The sequence below is a fragment of the Prionailurus viverrinus genome, chromosome D4 (assembly GCF_022837055.1).
Source record: "Prionailurus viverrinus isolate Anna chromosome D4, UM_Priviv_1.0, whole genome shotgun sequence".
NCBI classification, from domain to species: domain Eukaryota; kingdom Metazoa; phylum Chordata; class Mammalia; order Carnivora; family Felidae; genus Prionailurus; species Prionailurus viverrinus.
Genome location: NC_062573.1, coordinates 77,756,206 through 77,779,610, shown reverse-complemented (window position 1 = coordinate 77,779,610; position 23,405 = coordinate 77,756,206). Strand labels below are relative to the sequence as shown.

At 47.1% G+C, this 23,405-nt stretch overlaps 1 protein-coding gene across 2 annotated transcripts in view; it reads right to left on the bottom strand.

Annotated features, from left to right (window-relative positions):
* The window catches only part of DMRT1 (doublesex and mab-3 related transcription factor 1), a 111,574-nt gene extending 88,465 nt beyond the window's left edge, over positions 1 to 23,109 (bottom strand). For both annotated transcript variants that reach the window (XM_047828925.1, XM_047828926.1), the window contains exons 1-2: positions 22,582 to 23,109; positions 18,729 to 18,912 (exon numbers count right to left, since the gene is read on the bottom strand). In XM_047828925.1, coding sequence (XP_047684881.1) covers positions 18,729 to 18,912; positions 22,582 to 22,944 — 547 coding nt within the window. In that variant the 5' untranslated portion in view covers positions 22,945 to 23,109. The remainder of the gene's footprint in view (positions 1 to 18,728; positions 18,913 to 22,581) is intronic.
* Between the last annotated feature and the right edge of the window lie 296 nt (positions 23,110 to 23,405).

Genomic DNA, 23,405 nt, shown 5'->3' with positions numbered 1-23,405 from the left:
CAGGGCGCCAGCTGTGAGTCCCAGACCTCGGTTGGAATCCCGACCCCACCACCCAATACACGTGTGATCCCAAGCACGTGACTGGACCTCAGTTTCCTTCCAGGTGGAAAAAATAGTTCCTATTTTACAGAGTTGCTGTAGAGACTAAATGAGAGTATAAATAACCAAGCAGCTAAGACCATACCTGACATGAGCCAGACCTCAGTAATTGAGAGCTAGTAATACTGTAATTATTATTACCACCTCTGAAAACACAAAGTCAAGGAGCTGGGAATTAAACTACACACTCAGAAGGCAAAGAACAAAAGCACTGTCCTCCCTTCTCACGGAAGAATTAGGAAAACATTATTCACACTCGTGCGTGGATCCTGTTTCAGAAACATTACTTATTCCTGCCATTCGGGCCCCTGGCAACACGAACTAATGAGAGAATTACATTTCTTTGCTTAATCATCCTTATAATGCTTGGTCTTTTCAGTTCTACCCAATTTTCCCCTGCTCCTCGATGCAAGCGTGTGTTCCCTGCCAAACTCCTCCCCGCTGCTGTAAATAATCTCTCTCCTTCTTTTATATTACCTTTCAAATATTTATAGACTGTTATTCTCCTTCTCTCCAAGCCATACATCATTTTTGTTGTCCTTCTCCTGGATTCTCTCTAGATTATCTACATCTTTTGGAGAAAAACAAACCCCAGGTGCTTCATGATGAAAACAGCACACCCAAAGCGAACAGCCCTCAACCAGTAAGGCCCCTTATTCAGAAGCCACAAGAAAATTCTTTGATGTGCTTCTTACTCCTCTCCTTCTGTAACTCATAATTCCATCGCTCAGATAAAAACCGAGGCACAGAGTGATAAGCGAAACAAACAGAACCCTCCTCAAGAGGATGGCCGGGGCTCTCAGAGGTAGCAGTCCCGGTGTGGCTGGCCGGGCGGCCCCAGAGAGGCTCAGGCTCGCTAATGAGGAATTGTGTGCTTATGCTCCACTCATCCCTTCCCCATCCATAGCCACGGACTTGCATGTGCGTGCATCAGAACGGTGGCCTTGAGACGCCCTCGGCCCCTCACAAAAACATCTGACGGTGTTCATTTTCAAACATTTTGTTTTCAAAAACCGTTTATGTTCCACACACATTTGGAAGTGTTATTAAAAATGAAAACTTCTAGGGGCACCTGGGTTGCTCAGACAGTTAAGCGTCTGACTTTGGCTCAAGTCATGCTCTCACAGTTCGTGGGTTTGAGTCCCGCATCAGGCTCTGTGCTGACAGCTCAGAGTCTGGAGCCTACTTCGGATTCTGTGTCTCCTTCTCTCACGGACCCTCTTTTGCTCGAGCTCTCTCCCTCCCTCTCTCTCTCTCAAAAATAAAGCACTCTGTCTCTATCTCTAAAAAAATAAATAAAACGTTAAATTTTCTTAAATAAATAAAAACGTATAAAACTAAACACAAACATTATCCTCACCACCAGACAGACCTCATTTTGGTGGGCAACAGTTGAGACTCACCTAGTTCAGCTTTTGCACACTTCTTTTGGAAGGTGGTGATGTCTAAGTGTCTTCCCCCCGCCCCCACCAGGTCTGTGCCGACACTCTCTTCTTTTTCTTCTGACACACAAGGCCAAAGGTTTCTAAAATGTGCTCCTTCTGACCAAACCCTCAAGGGCAGCAAGGTACTGATGGCGCTTTACCTGTTTTGCTGAAGGCTAGTTCCTTGTCTCAGAGCCCTGAGTATTTGTGTGGCTACATAACATTCCTATACCCTTAGAAAGGATAAGAGATGGCTAACACTACAGGCAGAGGTCAGTAAAATTAGTAAAACAAAGGAAAGTGAGGCCAAGAAAAGGGAGAAGCTTACTCCTATTTTAATGTGAGGACACAATTCATTTCCTGTGTGTAAGCATCAAGATGCTGAATTGGAAGACCCCTGGGTGGCTCAGTTGGTTAAGTGTCCAACTTCGGCTCAAGTCATGATCTCACAGTTCTTGAGTTCGAGCCCCACGTCGGGCTCCCTACTGACAGCTCAGAGCCTGGAGCCTGCTTCACATTCTGTGTCTCCCTCTCTCTCTGCCCCTCCCCCGTGCTTGTTCTCGTTCTTTCTCTCTCAAAAAATAAAAAAACATTAAAAAAATTTTAAAAGGAAAAGGAAGACCCCTGAATTGGAAGAACCAGTATTTTTTAAATGTCCATACTATGCAAAGCAATCTACAGATTCAATGCAATCCCCATCAGAATACCAACAGCCTTTTTCACACGACTAGAACAAATAATCCTAAAATTTGTAGAACCACGGCAGATGCTAAATTGCCAAAGAAATCTGGAAAAAAAAGAAAAACAGAGAACAAACCTGGAGGTATCACAAGCTCAGATTTCAAGATATACTACAAAACTATAGTAATTAAAACAGTATGGGACTGGTACAAAAACAGACACATAGATCAATGGAACAAAACAGCCCAAAAGTAAACCCACGATTATACGGTCAATCTTCAACAAAGCAGAAAAGAATATGCAATGAGAAAAGACAATCTCTTCAATAAATGGTGCTGGGAAAACCGGACCACCTTCTTACACCATTCACAAAACCTCAAATAAAAAACTTCTGCAGAGCAAAGGAAACAATCAAGAAAACAAAAACCCAACCTACTGAGTGGGAGAATGTATTTGCAAGTGATATGTCCAATAAGGGGTTAATATCCAAATTATGTAAAGAACTTCTGTGACTCAACACCAAAAAAAACCCAAATAATCTTAGTTAAAAATGGGTAGAAGACCTCAATAGAGATTTTTCCAAAGAAGACATCCAGATGGCCAACACACACATGGAAAGATGGCCAATCATCGCTCATCAGGAGAATGTAAATCAAAACCACAATGAGATTTCACCTCACATCTGTCAGAATGGCTAAATTCAAAAACACAAGAAACAACAAGTGTTGGCAAGAATGTGGAAAAAAAGGAACCCTCGTGGACTGTTGGTGGGAATGTAAACTGGTGCAGCCACTGTGGAAAACAGTATGGAGGGTCCTCAAAAAATTAAAGACAGAATTACCATATGATCCTGCAATTCCAGTCTTGCGTGTATCAAAAAGATATATGCATCCCTATGTTTACTGCAGCATTATGTACAATAGCCGAGATGTAGAAGCAACCCAAGGGTGAATCAACTGATGAATGGATAAAGATGTGGTATATCATACAACGGAGTATTACTCAGTCATAAAAAGAAAGATCTTACCATTTGCAGCGACGTGACTACAACTAGAGAATATAATGGTAAGTGAAAGAAGTCAGTCAGAGAAAGACAAATACCATATGGTTGCGCTCATGTGGGATTTAAGAAACAAAACAAAGAAACAGAGATGACAGAAAAACAGACTCAACTACAGAGAACAAACCGGTGGTTGGCAGGGGATGGGCAATGGGTGAAAGAGGTAAAGGGGATCAAGAACACACTTAATCATGAGGAGCATCGAACAACATATAGAAATGCTGAACCATTACATTGTATACCTGAAAACAGTATACCACCGTACGTTAATCGTACTTGAATAAAAATTTAAGATGCACGCCAGAGATTCCTGGCCATCAGGGTGCAGGTGGGGTGGAGGGAAATGTGACAGGCTACATAACCTTCACCCAGGGACATCACCCTTTTCCTATCAGTTCATGCGGCTTTGTCTGTGCAAGAAACCAGGTCATGGCTTTAGGACGGACCAAACCCAAGCTCACTGTCCCGTTCCCCCCACCAGTATCTGAGACTTGAGTGCTAAACACGTTTATGTACTTTGTCAGGGTTGACAAAGACCCTTCACATACACTTCCTAGGGGACCACCGTAAACTGGGCAGGCATTATTATTCTCTCCATATCACAAATGAAGAAACAGACAAAGAAGTGAAGCCAAGTGCTCAAAATCAGAGAGGTGGCAGGTACCTCAGCCAGGTCTCGGACTCTGGATCTTAGGTTTTTGTTTTTAAATATTTTTTAATGTTTATTTGCATTTTCGAGAGAGAGACAGGGACAGAGCAGGAGTGGGAGAGGAGCAGAGAGAGAGGGAGACCCAGAATCTGAAGCAGGCTCCAGGCTCTGAGCTGTCAGCACAGAGCCCGACACGGGGCTCGAACTCATGAACCGTGAGATCATGACCTGAACCAAAGTCGGGATGTTTAACCAACTGAGCTACCCAGGCACCCTTGGATCTTAGGTTTCCTTCACGACATGGGGCTTCCTCCCCAGGTATGAAGTTTCAAGAGACCAGCCAAACTCTTTTTCTAGATGCCTTCAATCTCCAAGACCTCTGATCAAGCTTCTACTACCATATGTCCTTCTTCCGGGGAGGAACCCAGCACAGCCACGTGGTACTAACAACCTGCCCCAGGAGAAGCAGGGCCCTGGGTATGTCCCACATCAACTAAAGAAAGCAATAAAATTACTCTGAAGTATTTGATGGTAACGTGCACTCTAATTTCATGTAACACTGGTAAGAGAAATTTTACTCTCTAGTAAGCAGAATATCTGTCTAGACACTACATCCCATTCCCCAGTCACGCCATACCAGTTTACACACACCCAATAGTCCTCCTGTACGCACCTGCCAGACCACAACACTGGACATGACCCTGAGATGGTTTAAGCCATTGGGGCCATTGGATTAACATGAGGTCTGCCCAAGGTTAAACTGAGGAGCAGAAGCTGGAAGAATACGAAGGACACAACAGATTTAGCCATCTGCCATGTCCTTTTTCACTTGGCTAACGGCCGGCTCACGGGGAACCAGAAGAGCCACGGGCTTCAGCTCCGCTTTCTCCACCTGACCCCCAAGGAGTGTGGTGACCAGGGCTCAGGCCTTGGGCCCCTCATCTCTGCAGTCTGTCCGCAAGTGGTCTCACAGAACACCAGCTGGTCTCTCGAAACACCAGGCAATGGGGGAGCTGGGGGCTGCACCTCACACCACAGAGGACCAGTCTCCATAATGAATGAGGGACACCTAGATGTGGGGGATTCAGCAGAGAAACGGGCAAAGGACACACAGAGAAAAAATTACAAATGGCCCTTAAACGTGTGAAAAAAGGTTCAACCTCACTAACGCAAGAAAAAAGATGATCACGTACCAGATTTGTTTTCTACTGCCATACAACAATTACCACAAACTTAGCAGCTTAAAGCAACACAGATTTATCATCTTCCAGCTCTGTGGGCCCGCGAGTCTCTCTGGGCTAAAAGCAAGGCATCCACAGGGCTGCACTCTCTTCTGGAGGCTCCAGGGGAGGGTCTGGGGCCTTGCTCAGTCAGGGTGCGGGCAGAGCTCAGTTCCCGGCAGTGGGACGACTGAGGTCCCCTGTCCCTGCTGGCTGTCAGCTGAGGGCTGTCCCAAGTTCCTAGAGGCCTCCTGAACTCTTGGCCTCGGGGCCCCTTCTTCGACCTCAAAAGCCAGCAAAGGTCAAGGCTCCTGCTTCAAACCCCACCCCTCTGTAACTCCTCCCACTGTGGTATATTGTGGGGGGGGAGGGGGAAGGGGGGTAGCCAGGAAGGCTCCTCCAGTTCTCCAGATTCACACCACTACAACGGACCCACCTGAAAAATTCAGGACCACCTTCCCATCCCAAATTGCCTGACTTCATCACATCTGCCATCGAAGGTGACATCCTCACAAGTCCCAGGCTGGGGTGTGGCATTTCTCGGGGGCCATTACTTTAACGACCACAGCAACGTACAACGCTTCACCTGTCAGGCCGGTAAGGCGCCCACGACACCCTACCTACCACTGGCAATGATGCGGCAGCCGCTCTCTGCACGGGGTGCCGTCCACGATATCCCCCAAAGTTGCATTTAAACTGACCTCCCAAAGAGACCTCGGGTCCCACCATTTCTTTCCATCTCTACTCCCCCCCGCCCCCGTGAGAGCAGCTCTCCCCCCGCCTGGGCACTTGCAGCCTTCGCTTCAGTTTCTGACCCACTCCTCCCCTTCACACTGACGCCCAGCGCCGCAGCAGAGAGACCTGAGGAGAGAGTAAATCAGGTCACGTCACTCAGTGCTTCAACACTCCAGTGACTTCCCATTGCACTCCTAATAAAACCCCAACTCTCTCCCGTCCTGTCAGGCCCCCGGAGATGTGGTCTCCGGGGACGGCAGCCCCTGCTTTTGGCACACGGGCCTCCTTCCCATTCCAGGCGACCTCTCTGCCCCACCTAAAAGTCTCTTGCCCCAGGCCTTGACCACAAGGGCTCACTATCACTCAGGACTGGCTCCCACTGACTCCCCTTAGAGAGGCTCCCTTTCCTGAACTATCCTATCAAACACCCACTGTCCCCTTGGACACGACCATCATATCATTTTGTCTTTCTTCATAGCTGTGAACACTTTCTGAAAATACCTCGTGTTTACTAGTGTACTTATTTATAAACTGTCTCCCCTCCTGGATCTGTAAGATCCGCGTGAGGCACACGCTTTTTATGTGCTGCTGTCTATCCCATGCCTAGAAAAAGGTCTGACCCAAGTCGCATGATGAACTGAATGAAAAATTAGATTAAAAAAAAAAACAGAAGGAAGAAAGGGAAGAAAAGAGGGAATCTTGTTCAGAAAGCAGACTCACCAACCAAGATAATTCAATGCAGTTCAGCAAACATATTAGTGTTTGATATATGCAATCTGCTTCCCTAAATTTACTCATAGCCTATATTTTAGATAAACCTCAAACCTCAGGACCCGAGTTAAGGGATAGTGCAATAACAGTAGTTTTATAAGTGCTGAGATCAATAGTCATCTATTAATATATAATGAACTGATATTGGATGGTTGAAGCAATATGTAAGAATTCTTAATACCAATAAAACATCAAAAAACCCTGCTATTACTAGAATACTGAATCGATATTTTCTTTTGACAAGAAACCAGCTATTTATAGTACACTTTAAGAGTTTCTTGTGCATATTTTCTCCCGAAAAGCATGTTCAGTGGGCTTGTACAGTAACACCAGATAAATGATTGTGATGTCCACCAACAGACATCAGGAGACTACAGTAAACTGGGTTTGAACTGTAATTTGCTTCAGCAACGGGGACCAACATTTATGTGAATTTTCTTAGGGGAGTCGAAACGGCTGTCACATTGAATTTTTTGTAAGTTGAAAACTAAGAGACAGAGGCTGGAACAGAAACACAGATCTGCACTACAGAGTTGCCTGTGACAACGACAAAAGGGACCCTGACAAGTGAAGAACCCACGGGATGGTGGCCGGAGCCACGGGTCCCACAGGCATCCCTATCCTTCTCCCCTTGCTTCACGGCACTGCACGGAACACTGCAAGTCTCGGAGGAGTTGAGATCACCTGCCAGAGGTACAGAATTTATAGTGTCCTGAAGGGGGTGTTAGCAGACACTCCCCTGTGCCCCTCTCTCTATAAACCTCAGTCCTTGGAGAAACCTCAGTCCTCATTACCCCAGAGCCACGGATTGGCGCAGCGTGTAAAACAAAGAGAGAAGTCCGCAATAAAGCAGAACTTGAGGGGCTGGGAGAAGAGGAGGAGAAAGAAAGGATGCGGACAGAGATAAAAAGGGATCATCTTAGCTCATGTGAGTCTACAGGTGATTTCAAAGACCGAGAAGCTTTGAAGAAAGCTGTGCCAGCAAAACAGTTAATGAGAGGGAGAGAATGGGGAGTTACCGCTTGGTGGGGATGGGCTTTCCGTTTAGGAAGATGAAAAAAAATTCTGGAGACGGATGGTGGGGACAGCGGCACATCAGCCTGACTGCTGCAGGCCACAAAACTGCACGCCAGCAAGAGTCAAAATGGTCAATTTTACGCCATGTATATTTTGACGCAATAAAAATTTTTTAGAAGTCAGTTACATAAAACAACAGGAGGTACGGAAAGGCGTCCACAAGATGCAAAAAATAGTGAGTGATGAGTGGGTGGTCAATGGACAGGACTCTTGAATCAGCAGTTAACAGGAATCCATGGTTCAAGGACTCCGGGGGATGGTGCAGAGTGGGCAAGCGAACAGATGACACAGGTGAGCTTTTGGACACGCAAGAGTTTCCCATGACAGAAAATGCAAGGCTGTGTCACACGATGACAACACCTACTGCTGTGACCAGCTATTGGCAGTAAATTCTAAGACAGTCTATGAACCGTACCCTTTTCCCACCGGAATATGGAGGACAGGGGTCCATATTCACCAACCCTCAGCTTTTCGCTTTTGGGTCCCACCAAAGCAATGGTGGTTTTTCATGTTCAGAAACCCAAGGATAAAAATTATTCTTGCCAAGTTTCTAAGGCAACAGAATTCTTTCTCCATTGTTCTGAGGAAATGCTTGTCCCCCAAGGTCTGAAGAGTTACGTTAGCCAAAATACGGCAAAGAAAGCCCATCACCAGGTCCTCTGTGGTGTACCTTCTCAAACACCATTCCTTTCACTAAAAACTGTATGTGATAACGAGGTAAAAGAGGAAACACTGTAAGAGACTGAATATTAACATATTTCCAGTGAAAATAAAATGCAAACCTAGACAATCCTCCATGATCTAAACTTCTGGTCATCAAGGAGACTCTCACTGGGTTTTATATCTGTAATGTTTACCAGGATGAAGGTATCTTACCTTTTAATTTTAAAAAACTTGGGGCGCCTGGGTAGCTCAGTCAGTTAAGTGTCCGACTTCAGCTCAGGTCATGATCTCAGGATTCATGGGTTCAAGCTCAACGTGAGGCTCTGTGCTGACAGCTCTGAGCCCGGGGCCTGCTTTAGATTCTGTGTCTCCCTCTCTCTCTGCCCTCTCTCTCTCTCTCTCTCTCTTTCTCTCTCTCTCTCTCTCAAAAATAAACATTAAAAAAATTTTAAAAACTTAAGTTTGGGGACACCTACCTGGGTGGTTCAGTCAGTTAGGCATCTGACTCTTGATTTCAACTCAGGTCACGATCTCATGGTTCATGAGTTCGAGTCCCAGGTCAGGCTCTGTGCTGACGGTGCAGAGCTTGCTAGGGATCCTCTCTCTCCACCCCTTCCCCACTTGCATTCCTATCTCTCTCCCTCAAAATAAATAAACTTAAAAAAAAATAATAAGCAGTAAAAAAACTTAAGTTTGAATTTTCTGGAACCCTCATACTGTCCTTGTGGGAATGTAAAACAATGCAGCCTCTTTGGAAAACATTCTCAAAAGTTCTTAAAAAGGTTAAAAAACATAGTGTTACCATATGATTCAGCAATTGGGACTACTTGGTACATACCTAAGAAAATGAAACGCACGTTCATACAAAAACTGGTACAAAAATGTTACAGAAAAATTACTCCTAAGAGCCAAAAAGTGTAAGCAACCCAAATGTCCATCAGTTGATGAAAAAAATAGGATATATGCATATAATGGAATATTAATTTAAAAAATGAAGGGGCACCTGGGTGGCCAGTCAGTTGAGCCTCCAACTCTTAATTTCGGCTCAGGTCATGATCTCACAGTTGTGAGATCGAGCCCCACATCAGGCTCTGTGCTGGGCACGGAGCTTGCTTGGGATTCTCTCTCTCTGCCTGCCCTCCCCTGCTTGCACACTCTGTCTCTCTCTCTCTCAAAATAAATAAATAAACTTTAATTTAAAAATTAGTAATTAATGCATGCTACAACATGGATAAACTTTGCTAACATCAGGATAAGTGAAAGAAGCCAGAAACGAAAGGCCACATATATGATTTCATTTACAGGAAGTGTCCAAAAACACAAAATGTCCAGAGTAGGTAAATCTGTGTGGACAGAAAACATATTAGTGGTTACCTAGGGCTGGTATGGGATTGGGAGGAGGGTAGTGACTGCTAATGGACAGAGTTTCATTTTAGGAGGAGGCAAAAATGTTCCACAATTAGTCTGGTGATGGTTGCACAACTCTGTGAATTCACCAAAAAACAATGAGTTGTGCATTTTAAATATAGGAATTATACAGTACATGAATTACACCTCTGAGTTGTTAAATTATGTTTGGCATTTTAGCATTTCAAAACTCCAGATACATTTTAAGAATATCACAAAACAAAAATGCACATTGATCAATGATTTTACTCCCTGACATCTGCAGATGGGTGCATGGCCACTAGTCTAGTGCTTTAACCTTTTTACTTTTTATTTTTATGGCGGGGGGGAGGGCAGAGAGAGAGAGAGAGAGAGAGAGAGAGAGAGGAAGAGAGAGAATCTCAAGCAGGCACCATGCTGTCAGCACAGAGCCTAAAGTGAGGCTTGATCCCACAAACCCTGACATCATGACCTGAGCCGAAATCAAGAAACGGACGCTTAGCCAACCATGCCACCCAGGCACATGCCCCCCCCGCCCCCCGCCGCCAACAACTAGTCTAGTGTTTAAAACACAACTTCCAATGTTAACTATCACCATTCACTCACTCAACAATGGTTTATGACCGCTTACTGTAAAACCAGGTACTGCGCTGTGCACGTGGACACAGGGATAAACAAAATACAGTCCCTGCCCAGAAGATCACATTTTCACAAAGGAGATAAAGATGTAAACCTATCAAAACGTTTTCATGTCTTTTGCAAATGTTTTTACACAACTAATTTGTGCTTGAAACCTAGCATTTATCTTTTTTGTGGCCCTAGATGTTTTCTAACTTTTCTCGTTAGCCACAGTGAGACCAGAAGGCTACCTCCTGCGTACCTTGTTGACTGCCACTGCTCTCCGGAAATACTATCTACAGAGAATTTCTATCAGCCCGATTAATTGCCACGTCTGCCATGCAAGCAAAGACTTCCCTCGGAAGAAATAAAATCAAGTGAGAGCCGATCTAAAATAACGGATACTTGATGATCGGCACCATGACTCTTCAGTGTTTCTTTTTTGTATTCAAGCATCCAACTGGAGCTTAGGTGAGGGAGTTTTTGTTTTGTACAACATTCTAGAAATTTCCCTGTGAAAGTAAAATTGGGGCATACTTTTATCAAAACTCTTTTTAAAAACAAGTGTCTACATTTTCTATTCTAACAGAAATTGAGAACTCCATCTAGAATTGATGGAGCTCATCTCATATAAGTGGCCAGAATTCCTCAAAAGTGAATCTTCAAAGCGGTTTAGATGAAATGCTTTGGGTATTCATTTAAATGAAGTGCTTCCTTCTTTACAATAATGGAAAACTGCAAAGATAACAACTGAAATGAGGGCGCCTGCGTGGCTCAGTCGGTGAAGCGTTTGATTTTGGCTTAGGTTGTCATCTCATGGTTTGTGAGTTCGAGCCCCACATTGGGCCCTGTGCTAACAGCTCAAAGCTTGAGCCTGCTTCAGATTCTGTGTCTCCCTCTCTCTGCCCCTCCCCAGCTTGCACTCTCTCTCTCTCTCAAAAATAAACATTAAAAATTTTTTAATTGAAATGTTATTTTTTAAATGTTTATTTTTGAGACAGAGAGAGAGAAAGAAAAGAGACAGAGAGAAATCACAAGCAGGGAAGGGACAGAGAGACAGGGAGACACAGAATCTGAAGCAGGCTCCAGGCTCTGAGCTGTCAGCACAGAGCCCGACTCAGGGCTCGAACTCACAAACCAGAAGGTCATGACTGGAGCCGAAGTCAGGGACTTAACCGACTGAGCCACCCAGGTACCCCTGGAATGTTATTTTAAATTTCAATAACTCCACACAGGGTTTTCAGGTCACTGAAACAATTGTGTGACACTACAATGGTGGGTACAGACGGTCATTAAATTTGTCCAAACCCATAGAACACACAACACGAAGCCTGGATCCTCATGTAAACTACAAAGTTCAGGGGTAACGACATGTCCACGCAGGTTCAACTGTACCAAGTGTCCTGCTCTGGTGGGGGACGTCGATGGCAGGGGAGGCTGTGCATGTGTGGGGACGGGGGCACACAGGAAATCCCTGTGCCTTCCTCTTCGCTACGATGTGAACCTGTAACTGCTCTAAAGAATAAGGTTTATTTAAAAAAAAAACAAAATCTAAACTCAGTATCTTCTGTTGTTAATTCATCGGCCACAGTTCTTACTGGTAAGAGCTGCAGGGACACACGATTCCATTTTCAAACTGCCACATTTCCCATTTGTAAAGCACGGAGAAGACACACAATGAAATGTGTTCCCCTACCAGCATGGGCTTGCTCCCTGTGTATGCTCCAGTGAGAAATTACTGTGAAGGAAGAGCATCGAAGTTGGAGGTGGCAGGGGAGGGGGGCATCATTATCAGACACAGACCTGACTGACCCTTCCGACAGGGGAAAGGTGAGTGAAAGTGGGCCACAGGCCACAGGAGGCCCGGCAGCAGGGGGGAGGCCAGAGACGGTAGGAGGTGGTCTGATGCGAGGGAGTGTGACTGTGAATGTGTGTGGAAGTGCCCGGTGCTCCAGAAGGGAGGGCCCCAAGGGCGATAACATTCAGGTCCCTACTTACAAAGGACACACATGCGCCTGATGAGCTACAATGCAACCCTTCATCTGACAGCTGTGCCCAGAAAAGGAGAGGCCAAGAACCATGCAGACCTCAGCATGAGCCATGCGAGAAACAGCCTCCGACTGGTTGTGCAGGAGTTGAAGGACAAGCAGAATATAAAACAGGGGCGCCTGGGTGGCCCAGTTGGTTAAGCATCCGACTTCGCCTCAGGTCGTGATCTCATGGTCCGTGGGTTCAGGCCCCAGGTCAGGTTCTGCGCTGACAGCTCTGAGCCTGGAGCCTGCTTCCGATTCTGTCTCCCTCTCTCTCTCTGCCCCTCCCCCACTCACACTCTGTCTCTCTCAAAAATAAAAAACATTAAAAAAATAAAATGAAAACTAAAACAAAGAGGAATGCAAATTTTAAAGATGAAGAACGCCTATGTGAGACTTTTTAAAGTCAACTGGTAATTTTGAAAATTAAGATGTATTTTATGCTAGGGGCGCCTGGGTGGCTCAGTCGGTTAAGTGTCAGACTTCGACTCAGGTCATGATCTCGCGATTTGTGAGTTCCAGCCCCGCGTCCGGCTCTGTGCTGACAGCTCAGAGCTTGGAGCCTGCTTCGAATTCTGTGTCTCCCTCTTTCTCTGCCCCTCCCCTGCTCACACGCTGTCTCCCTCAAAAATGAATAAACGTTAAAAGAAAAAATTCTAAGACATATTTTACGCTAAAATTAAAAATGGAAAACCGCAGAGATAATGTTGAATAGTTGCGGTTAACTCACTGTTATTTACAATAAAAAATGCTTTTTTTTTTTTTCTTTGCCATTGCACTGAAAATGATCCTGCTAGCGTAAGAAACAACAATGAATAGGGCAGTGCTTCAAAAGGCTGTTTCTTCCACGGTAATACCACAGTCATAGATGAAAATAATAGTAAGAAATCGTTTCCACCCCATTATTCTAGGAATCTTTGGTAGATGGTAGCCAGTCTCTGGTTAAGGAGTGGAGAGACTTTCCTTTAAGGTACAGGATCCTATTCAGAGGGAGTGTGCTCTCCAATAAGTGAAAACAACAGCTTGGTGATGAACCCAATTTCCTTCACAGCATCCTTAGAATGCAGCCAATAATGTGGGCAATAATTCTTGGGTGCTTTCCACTCTCACTTTGGCACTTTTGGGAGCCAAAAGGAGATAACTAAGAAACTTCAAGGCCATGAAAATCTACTGAATTTCACTAGGCTACTGCCCTTGTAGACACTAAACATTAGATATTAGAGGGAGAAGGGGAACAGCTTGCCTCCGTGTGAGTAGGGCAACTATTCCCTGACCACATTGGCAGCTTTCACCCCTCACTAAATAAAGTTCTAGCCTTTCACATTTATACGATGGAGGGCTAACCCAGTAAAAAATTCCAAGCTGTGGGGCACCTGGGTGGCTCAGTCGGTTGAGCTTCTGACTAGCTCAGGTCATGATCTCACAGTTCATGAGTTCCAGGCCCTTCTCAGGCTGTCTGCTGTTGGTACAGAGGCTGGAGCCTGCTTCGGATCCTCTGTCTTCCTCTCTCTCTGCCCCTCCCCCACGCTCACTCGCATGCACTTGCTCTCAAAAACAAGCGTTAAAAAAATTTTCAAGATGTTTTAAGAAAAAAAACTAAACTAACTCCAAGTAGGAACAATGCACTGTCATTAAGTTAAATACATGAATAATACATCTACAAAAGCGAAAGACAGACACATGAGCCTGTATGTCCAGCCAGTAATCCTGGAATGCCAAACAGAAGGGATTTGCGGGTTGGGATTGGAAGTACAACCCCATTTCACTGAATACGCTTTTGTACTCTGTTTCCCTTTTACTGCATGAAGTTAACTGTTATTTCAAATAAATCCCAATCTCTGGAAGTTTAATATAAGCTCTACTTATGTGTTAGCAGCAAACTATCTTAAATTGGGCCCCACGTGCTTCACAAACCTTGAAGGACACTCTTCAGTCTGTTTGTCTGTCTCTCTCTCTTGGTTCTCTCTCTTCCCCACCTCCCTTCCTCTCTTTTCCTCCCTCTATATATTTATGTAGTTTATCTCTAGTGGCTTTTCTGTCTTTCTCTTGCTCATATCCTAGCTCAGCCCAGAAATTATCAATCTCCACTCAAGAGCCTTGGTGCAAGCCTTGGGGTGCCTGGGTGGCTCAGTCGGTTAAGCGTCCGACTCTTGATTTTGGCTCGGGTTGTGATCTCAAGGTTCCTGAGACTGAGCCCTGCACTCGGCTCTGAGCTGACAGCATGAAGCCTGCTTGGGATTCTCTTTCTCTCTCCCTCTCTCTCTCTCTCTCTCTCTCTCTCTCTCTCTCTCTGTCTGCCCCTCCCCCTGCTCTGGGAGTGAGACCATGTACCTGGGGCTCCTGCCCCATGGAGGTGGGCTGGCGAGGGGAGAGCCCACAGGCAGAGGGCCTCCAGAGCGATGCCTCCCAAGCACACGAGCACAGCACACTGCTGGCTTCCTCATTCCCTCCTGCTGAGTGTTGAGTCCAAGACTCCAAAATGACTCCAAGGTCTACCAGCTCCATAGGCAAAAAAAGGGAATCTGGTCACATCCTCCCTGACCCTGAACCTTCTAGCTTGCTCCCCTGCTGCTTCTATTTGTGACTTTCCCTGCTGCTACTCTGAAATACTCTTCGAGAACGTCTTTGTCACGCTGAACTCCGTCAACCCTGAGATCCTTCTCTAAAGCTCCTTTCTTGGGTATACAATCCAACTCTGACATCCCTTCCACAAGGTGGAGTGCAGGACAGCTGGCTAAGCTAGGCTTACCTGTGGTGCCCTGTAAACTGCCCTGCTTGGACATCTACCCATCACGGGCCTCTCCCTCTGTTCCTCCCCATGAAGATCGGTGGCCACAGCCTTCTAGAACAACAGTGAATGGCAGGGACTTCTGTCCCTAATTAAGTTGTTCTTAATTTCTCGGGTAGCCCTAAATCCCTTCTGAAGATTAAACCACAGCCTTGAATTGTGATTGGTCCTTTTGACAAGGAAACATGGCAACTGTTCCCCCAGCCTCTCTTCACAGGCAGGTAAAATGGAAAATCCATGGGCTTTGAGGCCTTACAGCCCTGGACAGAATCCAAGTTCAACTCAGCTTTATTCTGGGGCAGATCCCTTACCACTGGTTTCCTTAGCTGTAATGGGGAATAGTGCCTACCTCAGAAGATGTTCGTGAAAATCAAATGAGTTACTCACTCCCCTCTTTATTCCTCTGACACACCCCTTTCCCATTTCAGCCCTCCAGCGAAATCCACCAGACCAGCCCTTGACCCGGTATTATTTGGTAATCAACCTTAAACACAGCATATAATCTCAAAGTGTAAAGATCCCACTGCTGATAAATGTATTCAGTCCTTCCTAACAAAAGGGAAGTCTGGAAACCCTTTGTAGGCATACATTATGAGAAACCAAGCCAAAGAAAAAAAACACGGTTCTCCTTGTAAACTACAGAACCTAGAGCCGCAGCAATACTCACAGTGAGAGGTACACCTACCTGCTGCACAGACACAAGGGTTCCACCTCTCACTGGCTTTCTTCGGTGCCCACTTACCTTTACCTTCTTTATAATGGCCAGGACTCAGGCTTCAAAACCCTCAAAGACCTCCTCCCCCATTTTTGATATGAGGAAACCAAAGGCCCAGAGAGCTTAAGTGACTTGTTTGAAGTTGCACAGCAAATAAGTGGCAAGGCAGCTGAATAACTTCAGCCCCGCTGAACAAACCGAGTAACTCAAGAAAAGCTTAGTGAAGAGGAATCACACTGCAAGGCTGTATTTCAGGGAGCCTTAGTGGACTCTAAAGATCTTCTATGAATCTCAGCATATGTTTTTATTTATTTTATTTTTATTTTATTTTAGAGAGAGAACATGAGTTGGGGAGAGGGGCAGAGGGAGAATGAGACAGAATCTTAAGCAGGTTCCAAGCTCAGTATGGAGTTGGGTGCGGGGCTCGATCCCACAACCCTGGGATCATGACCTGAGCCGAAATCAAAAGTTGGTTGCTCAACTGACTGAGCCACCCAGACGCCCTTCGGCATGAGTTTTTAGCATGTAATACAGTGGACTACCGAACAACACAGATTTGAACTGCAAAGGTCCACTGACACGTGAATTTTTTAAAACAAATACAGCAGTTCTTTTAACGTATTTTCTCCCCCTTATGACATTCTTCATAACATTTCTTCTCTCTAGCTTACTTTGTTATAAAAATATATTATATAATACACATAACATACAAAATGTTTTATATCATTGACTGTTCTATATCATTGGTAAGGCTTCTACTCAACAGTAGCCTATTAGCAGTTAAGTTGTTGGAAAGCCAAAGGTTATACATGCATTTTTGACTGTGCAGGGTGTTGGTACTCCTGACCCCCGTGTTGTTAAGGGTCAACAGTATAAATATTTGTCAACAGGATTTCACAGATCTTGGTGGATTTCCTAGAACTCCTGCATTCTAGGCCAGTGCCATTCAAAGGAACTCTGTGAAAAATGGAAATGTACACTTTCTGATAATTTAAATAATTAGAACCTGAGCTCTAAGTGCCTTCTGAGCACTTGAAATGTGGTAGTGCAACTGAGGAGCTAAAGGTTTTAAGTTTTTAAACACATTTTTTTTTTATAATGGTAAAATGCATGTAACGTAAAATCTCCCATCTTAACCACTTTTAAATGCACGCTTCGGTGACATTAAACACCTTTGTAATGTTGCCACCATTGCCACCATCTGTCTCCAGAACTCTTTGCACCTTGTAAAGTGAAGCTCTACACCCACAGAACACTAACTCGCCATTCCCTTCTCCCCCCAGCCCCTGGCAACCACCAATCCACTTTCTGTCCCTATGATTTTGATACTCTAAGTATATAAGCAGAACCATACGGTATCTGTCTTTTTGTGACCGGCTCATTTCGCTTAGCATAATATCCTCAAGATGATCCATGTCTTAGTGTGTGGCAGAATTCCCTTCTTCTTGGGGCGTCTCAGTGGGTTGAGTGTCTGATTTTGGCTCAGGCCATGATCTCACAATTCGTGGGTTCAAGCCCTGCGTCTGGCTCTGTGCTGACAGCTCAGAGCCTGGAGCCTGCTTCAGATTCTGGGTCTCCCTCTCTCTCTCTGCCTCTCCCTTGCTCACACTATGTCTCTCTCTCTCTCTCTCTCTCTCTCTCTCTCTCTCTCTCTCCCTCCCTCCCTCCCTCTCAAAAATAAACATTAAACAAAGGTTAAAAAAAAAAGTTTAGAATTCCCTTCCTCCTAAAGGGTGAATAACATTCCACTATATGTATAGACCACATTACCACATTTTTGTTACTCGCTCACCTGTCCGTGGACACACGGGTTGCTTCCACATTATGAATGCTATTATCAACGTGGGTGTACAAGTATAGGGGCCTCTACGAGACCCTGCTTCCAGTTCTTTTGGGTACAAACCCAGAAGAGGTGTTGCTGAATCACAGATCATTCTCTTTGCTATGTTTGGAAGAAATGCCATATTGTTTTCTATGTCAGCTACACCATTTTACATTTCCACTAAGAGTGCACAAAGGATCCAACTTCCCCCATCTTTGCCAATATTGTTATTTTCTGGGGTTTTGTTTGGTTTTATTTTCATTTTTTTTGAGAGCCGCCAACCTAATGGGTGCAAAGTGGTACTTCACTATAGTTTTGACTTGCATTTCCCTAATGATCGCTAACGCTCATTGTATACCTTCTTTGGTTTCATGTTTTCATCTTATTTCACTGTACTTAGGTTAAATTTAAATGGCCACACCTGGCAAGGGGCGTCCATCCTGGACAGTGTGACTCTAGACCGTCATGATTGCTGAGGTCATTTGGAGACCAGTTTAACACAATGAGCTCTGGAGGCACATGGACCACGTCAGATACTTTCTAGCTCAGTGGACTCAGCCGGTCACTTAACCTTCCTACCCCTCAGGACCTTTGCAGACACCTTCCCCAAATGGACCGCAGTCCTTGCCAGAGAAATGGGACTTACGGTTCTAGAACACAAGGATCTTTACCTCCCACCAAGAGGACCTCAAAACAGAGGGTGGAGTGAGATGAACTCTGGGCCGATCTCAGCCCTCTGATATCAAGTGAGTCTGACTCTGTCCAGATTCAGACTTAGCTATTAGCCAATGGGAAAGCGAAGCTACCAGACTTCCAATTCGAGAATTCCTGGCCATCTCCTTCGTGAGGCAGCCAAAGACAGACCCGCAGAGGGAGACTGCTTACGTTCTGGATGTGACACGTGGCTCAGGCCAGTCCCGAGACCATTTTCGTGGACCGCGGCCCTTCTTCCGTCCTGGCCGGCGACCACGTGCGCCTCGGGCCCCTTACCTGATGCGGCAGTGGTGGGGGTGCTGGCCGGCCCCGGCTGCGAGGGGCTGCTGCTCTCGGTCATCAGGCACGGGTTGTTGCCATTGCTCTCTCTCTTGACAAGCAGTTCGGCAGCGCTGGGCAGCGGGATGGGGTGGCTGATCCCCAGCTCCTCTTCCTGGGCCTGCTGCCTTCTCAGGGCCACCTGCAAGCACAGGGCAGCAGGTCAGCCCTCCTGCACCCCCCCACCCCCGTCACCTGGACAGCACAGCTGCGCCACAACCACCAGGCCCCCGTCACCCCAGGCGTGCTGATTTAGGGGCTTCAGGACAGAGGCCCAAGATCCTCTCATTCCTTGCGAAAGAAAGCCACCCCGATACCTAGGAGGTGCAGCCAAAGTAGAAGGTGGTTTAGAGCCCACGGTGGGTCACAGCCTGTCCCCTACACCCAGGAGTATGTAGAGGAGCAGGAAATGAGCCTGGTCAGGGAGGATGGGCGGGGGGGGGGGGGGGGGGGGTGACACCCGTAGAGTCAGCCAAGCAGAGTTGTTCAACCTGAAGAGAAGTCAGCGAGTGTAGAACAGGAAGGAAGGAGAGTGAGGTCACTCACTCCTTCTCTCCACACATAAAAGGCCGCCATGCTGGGAACAGCAACCAGCAAGACACAGCGAGATTAGAGTCCACCATCCCAAGGTACTCACTGTTGAAAAGCAGAAGCAGGAGGTGCACATGGGCAGCCACAACTCACCACGCAATGTGGCAAATACCACAGGACAGGGACACATCCACCCCCACAGCAGGACTCTGGAGACAGAGATGGCTTTGAGTGCAAGAATCAGCCAGAAGTGGTACTGGAACAGGGCCTCGAAGGACAGAATGAGGAACGCCTGGACCGGCAAGAAGGAAGGGTCAGAACAACATAGCACAGGGGAGGAGGGTAGGTGGGAAAGGCAGGGGCTGCCCGGGAAACCCCACAGGGCCCCGATCTCTGGAATGGAGGAGCATGCAGAGCCAAAATGGGAGGAAGAGGCTGGAACACCCGTGTTGAAGTCCCTGGGGAAAGGAAGGGAGAGGCTACAGGGGGAAAGAAAGGCAGAGGACAGGCTGGAAGGAAGGAGCCGGAAGTGAGGGTGTAAGGGACCTAACCTAGGAGAGAGACTCCTCACGGTCCCTCTTCAATTTATCTGCTTTTAAATAACATTGTTAAAGGTTCGGGGGGAAAAAAGTGTAAAGCAAATAGAAGTAAAGTACTTTTGCCTCCTACACGTAACAGAAGAGGAGTATTTCTGTTGAAACTGGACTATTGGTAAGAGCGAAATGAGAAAGTAAAATATCTCTACCTCAGCGGCCCAACTACAAGCCCAAAGTCGAAATCAAAATGGTTAACCAGAAACACGGTTACGATTTATATATTGTTTTAGGAAAACTGTAGTCCACATTTAGCAAACTGATTAACCTGAAAATAATTTCCCTCACAACAAGAATCCTCAACTTACAAAACAAAATCCTTAAATAATCAAGATAAAACGACCAGCCTTAAGTCTTGGATTCTCCATTAATAACTAAGTTTAGAAACAGAATATGAAAGATTTCACGGAAACAGCAGCAACAACAGCAAAAAATACCCACAGATCTCTGAAATACGTCAATGCATGCTTATACCCCAATTTACACAAATCCCACGCGTGCACAAAATGCACAGGGTGTTTATTATATACACCATAAACTAAGGACACTGTTATAAAAACCTCTCAAATATTTTACTTACTTTTTTAAGTTATTTATTTTGAGAGGGAGGGAGAGAGAAGGCAAGCAGGAGAGGGACAGAGAAGACCTCTCAAAGATCTTAAAGAAATGTTATTTAATCCAGAAAGGTGGGGCAATTGATTAAAACACTACCACTTGAAGGTCATATTTAAATTCAATTTCACACACTCAGAACGAAAAGAATGGCTGTTATGGGAAATTTTAAAGGATTTCATCTAGCACAGTGCAAACTTTCTGGTGCAGAAAATGCTGAAGTTTCGTATTATACCAGTAACCCTGCGTCGTTTTTGTTTTTAACATAAGCAAACAGGCTTTTTCCAAGTTGGTGCCCCTTTTAATAAGAAAGCTTATTCAAAATGAATGGCCCTATTTCAATACAGATTTTTAATTATATTTTGAGGACAACTCCCCTCTCAAGCATACTCTCCACACTAAATATTTAAGCTAACAACTAAACGTTCAGAATATTTTTCTACCTACAAACATAACTTCAATGCCCCTAAGTCTTTCTCAGTAAGCTCACGGGGATGCATTTTAACCCTCCATCAGTGTTCTCTCTTCACCCACTCCAGATTAAGCTAAAAATCCGTAAGGAAACGAAGGAAAATAACCTGCGTGTCCACTTGCGACCCGTGAAGGCAACATACAACCAATTTGAGACACATTTTCAAAATTCAGACGGATATAAAAACGCACAGTCTTGTTAAACCGCTTATAGGAGTTCTTCTCCACGGAGGATATCTACACGATCCCAGTCAAAAGTAGCGCATCGTTAGTAAACATTTCTTTGGTATCTTTTAATCTTAAATAAACTGTCTTAAAAGGATGAAACAAATTTTAGCTGGAAAGAATGTATATTATTCTCCCCTAAAAATCCTTTCAGGATACCAAGGACGCTATTTCCGTTGAAGACGCTAAACTACTGTCCTGCTTGGGGTGCTTTAGAAAAAAAAAAAACCACAACTACAGATCTACCCTTAAACCCTTGCCATTTTCTCCCCTGAGCTGATTTTCAAATATCCTTAAGAGTGCTTTAAAACAGACTCAAAGGAACTTGGACCTGAGTAGGCCAGGTCCAGGCGGCAAAAGTTAAAACGCTAGTAAAATTTCCGCGGCTCAAAATGGCTGATGCGCGTGGCGCGGACCCGCGGGCGGCGAGCTTGGGAAGGGCGCCTGGAGGTGCGCGGGGACCACGCGCGCCGCAGCGACTTTTCCAGGAGGATCTCGCCACCCGCGCGGTACACGAAAGAGCGGCGGCCGCTGTGACCTCCGTGCTGCCCCCCCCCCCCCCCCAGTCTGCCGAGCGGGAGCCCTCCAGCACCCTCCCCAAAGTGAGAGCTAATCTCTGCTCGCGGGCGGGGATCCTAGGGCCTCCGGAGCGGGGTGGGTTCCCCAACTCTGTGCTCCAACAGCGAGGTCGGAGATCCTCGGGACCGCGGGCGGGTTGGCCTCCCAACACTCTCTGCTCTGAAAGCGGGATCAGAGATCCTGGGGATGCTGGTGACCCCCCAAGGGGCGAACCCTGCACCTCTGTGCTCCAAGAAAACCATCAGAGATCCAAGGAATTCTGGGGACCCCCGAAGGCGCGAACCCCGCAACTCTCCTGAAGGACGGGGTCAGGGATCCAGGGACTCCGGGACAGAGCGATCCCTGAAACGTACTGCTTGGAAAGGATCAGCCATCCTAGGGATGGATTCTGGGAACGCCCGAAGAGGCGAACCCCTCAACTGTCTGCTAGAGGGCGGGGTCGGGGATCCCGAGACTCCGAACAGCGCAAACCCAGCAACTAACTTTCTGCTCTGAAAAAGGGCCGAGATCCTGGGGACCCCCAAAGTGGGCGAACCCCGCAACTCTATTTAAGGGCGAGATCAGGGATCCCGGGGCCTCGGGCAAAGCCCGCACCTCCCCCCTCCGCGGGCCGGATGGGAGACGACTCCCGGTCCTCCAAGGGTGGCGTGGCGCGTCGCGTAGCTGGGAGGCCTGGGCCCCGCGGCCGTCAGCGAGCCCCACGGCCTCCCTCCAGAACCCCTGGACCGCGTGGCGCCCGCCTCGTTCGAGGGACTTTAAGCTCGGGGCTGATCCCCCTGTTCCTGGACGCCCGCACTCACCTGCGCGGCCATCACGCGCTGTCTCTCCGCGATCAGGTTGCACTTCTTGCACTGGCAGTCCCGCCACATGCAGAAGCGCTTGTGGCCCTTGAGCGGCGACGCGTAGCCGTGGTTCCTGCATCGCGCGCACTTGGGCAGCCGCGGGGACTTCTTGCCCCCGGAGCCCATGCCCGACGACCCGGAGCCGGAGCCCGAGCCCGAGCCGCCGCCTCCGCCGCCGCCGCCGCTGCCCCCGGCTCCCGCACCACCGTTGCTAGTTAGCTGCGGTCCTGCCGCTTTGCCGAAGCCCCCCGTCTTGCCCTGCGGGGGTGCCCCGGCCTCCGACGGTGCCGAGGGCTTGCTGAATGCTTCGTCGTTGGGCATGGTGCCCCAAAGATGAGTGCTAGGACCCTCTGGACTCCTCTCTGGTCTGGAGCCGGCTGCAAGGAAAGAGCCCAGCCGACGGCGAGGCTCGGGAGCGGAAGGCGCAGAAAGCGTGCGCGCCGCAGCCGGAGGTGCAGCGGGAGTGGCGAGGTCGAGCCACACAACGCTCAGACTGGCGGGAGTGGGGAGGGAGGAGGTTGTGCTTTTTTTTTTTTTTTTTTTTTGGCGCGCGCGCGCGCGGCGCCCAACTTTTAGATACTTTTCAGAACGTTCCCGGGACTGCCTGGGCGGGAGAAGGCGAAAGGGAATGCAGCCACGCCCACCGCCCCCCAACTCTGGCCCTAGCGTTCCGGCCGCGAGCTAGCTTGCACTGGCTGCAAACGCCGAGGGCACTGCTGCAGGGTGGCTGCAAGTGCAGCCAGAGATGCAGAGCCGCGGCGATCCTGTGCCCGCCCAGGTGC